General features: G+C 41.3%; 1 protein-coding gene across 4 annotated transcripts in view; it reads right to left on the bottom strand.

Moving 5' to 3' along the window:
• The window catches only part of ryr2a (ryanodine receptor 2a (cardiac)), a 282,516-nt gene that overhangs the window by 160,861 nt on the left and 114,572 nt on the right, over window positions 1-7,083 (bottom strand). For all 4 annotated transcript variants that reach the window (XM_087277000.1, XM_087277001.1, XM_087277002.1 and 1 more), the window contains 4 exons: window positions 6,940-7,083; window positions 4,429-4,533; window positions 3,980-4,083; window positions 811-894 (listed from right to left, as the gene is read on the bottom strand). The exon at window positions 6,940-7,083 is cut by the window's right edge and continues 73 nt beyond it. In XM_087277000.1, coding sequence (XP_087133126.1) covers window positions 811-894; window positions 3,980-4,083; window positions 4,429-4,533; window positions 6,940-7,083 — 437 coding nt within the window. The remainder of the gene's footprint in view (window positions 1-810; window positions 895-3,979; window positions 4,084-4,428; window positions 4,534-6,939) is intronic.

The following is a 7,083-nucleotide window of genomic DNA, read 5'->3' as shown; positions in this document are numbered from 1 at the left end:
TGCATCTACTGAAATTCTAAATTACTAATTTAAATAGTAAAGAAAAATAATAATAAAAATAAATAAACATTGAGATAATCTGCTTTAAAATTGTCCACATTATGTTCTTAGCAATGCACATTCTTAAAAAAAATAGAGTTTTGATATATTTACACTAGAAAATTTAGAAAATAGCTTCATGAAACGTGATCTTTAACTAATAATTAATGAATTTTGGCATAAAAAAGCAATATCTTTGACGCATATATTGAATATTAACAAGAAGCACACCAAAAAATATACCTGTTTAACAAAAAAATGGTGGTCCAGGGTCACATATGTCCATATATATGTTTAAATATTCATTCATTCATTTTCCTTTGACTTAGTCTCTGATTTATCAGAGGTTGCCACAGCGGAATGAACCGCCAACTATTCCAGCATATGTTTAGTGCAGCTAATGCCCTTCCGGTCGCAACACAGTATTGGAAAACACCCATAGACTCTCATTCACACACACACTCATACACTACGGCCAATGATTTAATTAACTCCCCTATAGCGCATGTGTTTGGATTGTGGGGGAAACCGGAGCACCTAACATGCAAACTCCACACAGATATTATAACTGGCCCAGCCAGGACTCAAACCAGTGAACTTCTTGCTGTGAGGCCACAGTGCTAACCATTGAGCCACCATGTCGGCATGCTTAAATATAATAACTTTTATTTTTAGTATATAGCCATAGATCACATTTTGATTTAGGAGATGGTGATAATATATCCAGACACGCAAAAATGTTAATATATCATGAATAAAATTGACACTCACTTTGCTGAAAGCTTGAGATTTTTGACTTTTTCTGCCGCTCGTTCGTCTGCCACTCCGACGTGACATCCCAGTGCCAGAAGAGTCCTGCAAAACACGCATCGGTATCACAGCATTGTTCACTGATGACATCATTTGTATGTGTTAACAGAGGTAATTAATCTACATGTGTGTTTAGACAGGAACTTTAATACTGTCACGATAATCAGCGATCTAGCCTGTGCAGATTGCTAGAGAACTAGTTTAGTTTAGTTTAGTTTATTTATATAGCACATTTTTTACAACACAACGTTGCCCAAAGTGCTGAACACAATCAATACTAAACATGAAATCTACATCACATAAATAACAATTAAAACATAAGGCAAATGCCTCAACATTAAAAAGGCTCAAATACTAAAGAACAAAGATGGAGTTTCAAACGCTTTTTAAAAACAGGTAGAGTTGGGGCATGTCTGATGTGGGGCGGAAGCGTGTTCCAGAGTTTTGGGGCGACAACAGCAAAAGCCCGATCCCCACTTCGCTTACACCGGGACCTTGGAACAGATAGAATAAATTCATCAGAAGAGCTCAGTGACCTACCCGGATTGTATACGTGTAGCAGGTCTGATAAGTATGATGGTGCCAGATTGTTTAAGGATTTAAAAACAAAGATTAATAGTTTAAAATCAATTCTTGACCTAACAGGCAGCCAGCCCAGAGAGGAAAGAACTGGGGATATGCGCTTGAACTTGCGAGTCCCTGTCAGAAGTCTCGCAGCTGCATTTTGTACTAATTGCAATCTGTTTAGGGCATTTTGACTAATACCCACATACAGAGAATTGCAATAGTCAAGTCTTCCCAAAATAAAAGCATGGATCCCCTTCTCAAGGTCATTAAAAGAGAGAAACGACTTTACTTTTGCCACAAGTCGTAAATGGAAAAAACTGGATTTAACAACTGTATTTACTTGTTTGTTAAATTTCAGATCACTGTCGAATTGAAATCCTAGGTTTCCAACAACAGGTTTTTGATAAGTGGAAAGCTCACCAAAACCTGATAAATGCAGAGGGGTAGGATCGCCAAACCAGACCAGCTCAGTTTTTTCTTCATTGAAATTGTAAAAATTTGACGAAAGCCAGCTCTTAACCTCGACTGGACATCTCATAAGGGGGTCAAGCCCCTTTTTATCCATACTTTTAAAAGGGACATAAATGAGTGTCGTCGGCATAAAAATGAAAAGCCACCCCATATTTACGAAAAATAGATCCTAAAGGTAAAATATATAAAGAAAATAAAATAGGTCCAAGTATAGACCCTTGTGGAACTCCACATGTCAGGGGTCTGGAGGATGAAAAAGTCTGACCAACATTAACGCAAAAGCTTCTGTCTGACAAATAAGATCTAAACCACTTAAGAGCAGAGCCCTGAATGCCCACTAATCTCTCAAGACGAGAAATAAGGATTTCGTGGTCTATAGTGTCAAAAGTAAGGTCAAGAAGCATAAGGATCACAGAGTGCCCCAAGTCCCTAAATAACAGAATGTCATTCAACACACGTAGCAGTGCAGACTCAGTACTGTGATATGCCTTAAAACCCGATTGAAAAACTTCATAAATACTGTTGAGCTCCAGATAGCTCTGCAGTTGTGTTAAAACTGTTTTCTCCAAAATCTTAGATAAAAAGGGTAGCTTAGAAATAGGTCTAAAATTGGACAGCACAGATTTATCCAAACTAGGCTTTTTCAAAAGAGGTTGCACTACAGCATGTTTCAACTGAGAAGGCACCACACCAGAAACAAGACTCCTATTTATAATGGATAAAATACTAGGTCCAATAATCTCAAAGGCTTGCTTAAAAAACTTTGATGGAAAAATATCCAATGGTCAACTCCCTGAAGTCTTTGCACTCACACACCAGTTCCTGATTCCCCCTGATTACACACACATGAAGATGGACTACAGGACTATACAGACACCTCATTCACAATCTTTTCTGAGACTTGTTAAACTGTAAGCATTCATTCATTCATTTTCTTTTCGGCTTAGTCCCATTATTCATCCGGGGTCGCCACAGCAGAATGAACCGCCAACTTATCCAGCAAGTTTTTACGCAGCGGATGCCCTTCCAGCCGCAACCCCGCTCTGGCAAACATCCAAACACACTCATTCACACTCACACACTACGGACAATTTAGCCTACCCAATTCACCTGTACCACATGTCTTTGGACTGTGGGGGACACCGGAGCATGGGAAGAACATGCAAACTCCACACAGAAACGCCAACTGACCCCAGCCGAGGCTTGAACCAGCGACCTCTTTGCTGTGAGGTGACAGCACTACCTACTGCACCACTGCGTCGCCAACTGTAAGCATAAAGAAGCGTTTTCCTTGTCATGCTTTGACCTTTGCTTTGTGTTACCGTTTGTTGTTTAGCCGCATGTCCTAATCATTCGCCTGTACACTGACTACGCTTTTGGATTACCTGCATGCTCTTGTCTGTCCCTGTTCTGACCTTTGCCTGCCTGACGATTCTCTTTCTAATCTGCACTTGGATCTTCACCTCCGTTGCAACCCGACTCATTACACATACTGATTCACAATTGAAAACTCATTCTGCCTGACACAGTAGCTCCTGCACAACCCAGTTACACTTAATTAAGACACACTCACACATACCACAGAACTATAATCAAACACAAGTCAATAGAACATGTATGATGCTGTGCGAAAAGAAAAGAGAGCAGCAGCAAGTATCAAGGGATGCTCCAAGACAAATATGATTCATCTGAAAAAACTACTCGCTTTATTTGTGTGAATCATTCAGTGATGTTAGTTCATAGGACACCACCGGATCTACTAGTAAGTAGACACAACAACCAGTCTGATTCATCAGATTATGAGTTCAGTAACGTGTGTTTCGTTAACGCATGAACAAATATGGCAAATACCGAGTAAATCTGCACTGAATACAAGTAGATTCCTATGTTAACGCTGTAAGATAAGTGCTTGGCGTTTCCAGAATGTGTCTGTAAAACTTCAGCTCAAAATATCCATTAGATTATTGATTATGCATTGCTGAAAATGCCCATTTTGAGGTCAAAGGAAAGTGTAGATGTTTTTGTAGCCTGTGCCTTTAAATGCAAATGATACAACTATCGATACAACATACAGTATGTGATGTAAACTCACTTGAGCGTCTCCTGAGACATCTGTAGGTTGTAGCTGCGCTCTTGTTCGGGAAGTCTGGAAAACTCCACCAGACACGGATGCTGACGTTTGTTATCATCTCTCACCTACACAATATACAAACATGGGGTTCATTTTTGTGTTATAAAAAGTCAGAAACTGAACTATGCAGACAGGATCAGTGTAGATAATGATAATGATAATAATGAGAGTGAAAAACATTAAATAGTTTCATGAGAATAGTTGGATAGCTTGTTTCTGCAGTACACCTTACTCAGTATTTAGACTATAAAACATTACAAAAATGTGCATAATATCAAAATACTGTACAAACAATGAATCCAAGTAAAACATTTGCCAAATAAAAAATACAGTTTTTGTTTAAAATGTGGGAAGGAAGCTTTTAAATTGTCCACAGATGAACTTGAACTGGTGAGGTGTGTGTGACGTACAGCTCCGTAAGTCCAGCCCAGATCTATCTTGTTCATCACCCACAGCTCATGGATGTTTTCGGCCAGTTTTTCTCGGATCCGCTCAAGATGTGGCGGCAAAACAATCTACATGGCAGAAACACACACACACACACACACACACACACACACACACACACACACACACACACACACACACACACACACACACACACCATAATCACATCTGAGTACATTAATTTCCTGTCCCTACAGAGTTCAAACAAACTCACTTGAATATCCTGACAATGCTTATCCATCAAATCATTAAATTGTTGACCAGCAGGAATGTAAACCTGACAGGTGTGAGTGTGTGTGTGCAGGTTTAGCTTTACTTGTATAATGAGAAATCAAAACGATTTAGTGAGGACATTTTACTGGTCTTTAGTAATTAAAAAGGCTTATAAACCTGCTGAAAAATCCAGCTTAAACCAGCCTAGGATGGTTGGCTGGTTTTAGTTGGTCAACCAGGCTGGTTTTAGAGAGGTTTTGGCCACTTGCAGGCTGATTTCCAGCCATTTCCAGCCAGGTCTTAGCTGGTCAGGCTGAAAAGTGACCAGCTAAAACCATCTAAAACCAGCTTGACCATCCTGGTTTAAGATGGACATCGCTGGTTTTGGCTGGGTGGATCAAGCTGGTTTTCGCTGGTCATCTCCAAGCCTGACCAGCTAAAACCAGGCTGGAAATGGCTGGAAACCAGCCTGGAAGGGGCCAAAACCCCTCTAAAGGCAGCCTGGTTGACCAGCTAAAACCAGGCTGGAAATGGCTGGAGACCAGTCTGGAAGGGGCCAAAACCCCTCTAAAACCAGCCTGGTTGACAAGCTTAAACCAGCCAACCATCCTAGGCTGGTTTAGGCTGGATTTTTCAGCAGGGAAATTGGCCCGAGCATGTTTTTATTAGTATCTAATCGGATTATGAGTAGGGGTAGGGTTAGACAATATCCCTTATTATTAACCCGAGAGAAAAACAGTGAAAGTCTATGTAATGTCCTCACTAAGATAGCAAAACAAATGTTTGTGTGTGTGTTTCTTTGCATCTCTGTGTGTGTACCTTGTATTACTTACATTGACCAAATGTCTCCTCAAGTACAGCTATACCATTAAACTTTGACCTTGTGGGTAGGTTTATCAAAAGTACACCAACACCGTTTCAAGCATTTCAAAGCCACGTCTATCAGCTGATCTGTCAATGAGCTGACGTATGATGCTGATGGATCAAATGATTGACACAGCTATAAAACAATCCATTGTCCATGTATCTCTGTTTGCACTTGATAAACAGCGGTATAGAGTGGTAAACTGATGGCCAACCACAGTCATATCTGTTAAGCAACAGTACACAAATGTTTGCAGGAAATTAGCAATACTGATTAGTACCGACGTCAACTTTTGACAACCCTAGTTGTAGGGACATTTTTTTCAGTCCCCACTTATAAATCACACAGAATGAAGTATTTTGAAAATGTAAAACTGCAGACTGTGACCGGTAACTCGGTCCTGGAGTCCTGCACAGTTTAACTCCAACTTCCTTCATCACACCAGTCTGGAAGTTTCTAGTGCACCTAGTAAGAGCTTGTTTAGCTGGTTCAGGTGTGTCTAATTGGGGTTGAAACTAAACTCTGCAGGAAACTGGCCCTCCAGAGACCGAATTTGGGCACCCCTGCTCTAAGTCTGAGTTTAGGGGTAGGAAGATAGAATATGCAGAGTTTAGATCCAAACCCAATCAAACAAACCTTTCAATAGCTTTATAGTGATCTTGAAGACACTGATTAGCATGTTCAGGTATGTTTGATTAGTGTTGGAGCAAAACTGTGCAGGACACCAACCCTCCAGGGCCGAGTTTGCCCATCCTTGGTCTAAAAAAAAATCATTACCTCAATGGGTAATCTCCATTTCAAGAGTTCACACTTAGCTGATGACTGGTAATAAGCTAGTTTGGCATGCTGTGCCGGGAGAGAGCCCTGAGATCATGAAATTCTCGAGCCCAGGGCTCCCTCCCGTTTGCAGGGGAGTTTGAGCTCAGGTAGATCTTGAGAATCTGCTGCTTAAGGATTGCTAAGGTGGTGTGTTGCTGGTGGAATTTGAATATGGTGCTGATTTGGTTTATTCAATCTACTTAAGTCTCAGTTTTTTTAGACTGAAACCGTAGGACTTAGGGGAACCGACGCAAGCATGGGGAAAACATGAACTCCACACGAAAATGCTGTCCGGCGGGGTAGAGACCCGAGCCGGAGGCATTCTTGCTGTGAGGCCACAGTGCTAGCCACTGGGCCGCCGTGCTGCCCTGTAGAGAAAAGAGGAGGAGAGGGGGTGGAAGGGGGGATTCTTCAAGACGAAGGTGACTAAAGGTAAGATGCTTGGTTATTTATATTAGGTTGGGAATCGTCTGATTGGTAGTTTGTGCATTAGCTTGGCTCGGGGCCAGCCGTGTCAATCATAAGCACATGATGCTCTCGAAATTAGTTTATAAGTAAACTTCACAAAGATAGCTACCTGACTGGTGTCCACAGGTGTTGGAGTGAAGGCTGCCTGTGAGAGTGTGACCGTGGGTCCGAGAAGGTCCCGTGTGTTGCCATGGTCCTGCTTGTACTCCTGGCTGTGCTCCACTCTCAGCTTCTCTCGTGGTAAAACAGCCTC

Source organism: Danio rerio, chromosome 12 (genome assembly GCF_052040795.2).
Source record: "Danio rerio strain M-AB ecotype USA chromosome 12, GRCz13ab, whole genome shotgun sequence".
Lineage (NCBI taxonomy): Eukaryota > Metazoa > Chordata > Actinopteri > Cypriniformes > Danionidae > Danio > Danio rerio.
Note: the sequence above shows the minus strand (reverse complement) of the source record. Positions and strands in the feature narration are given on the sequence as shown.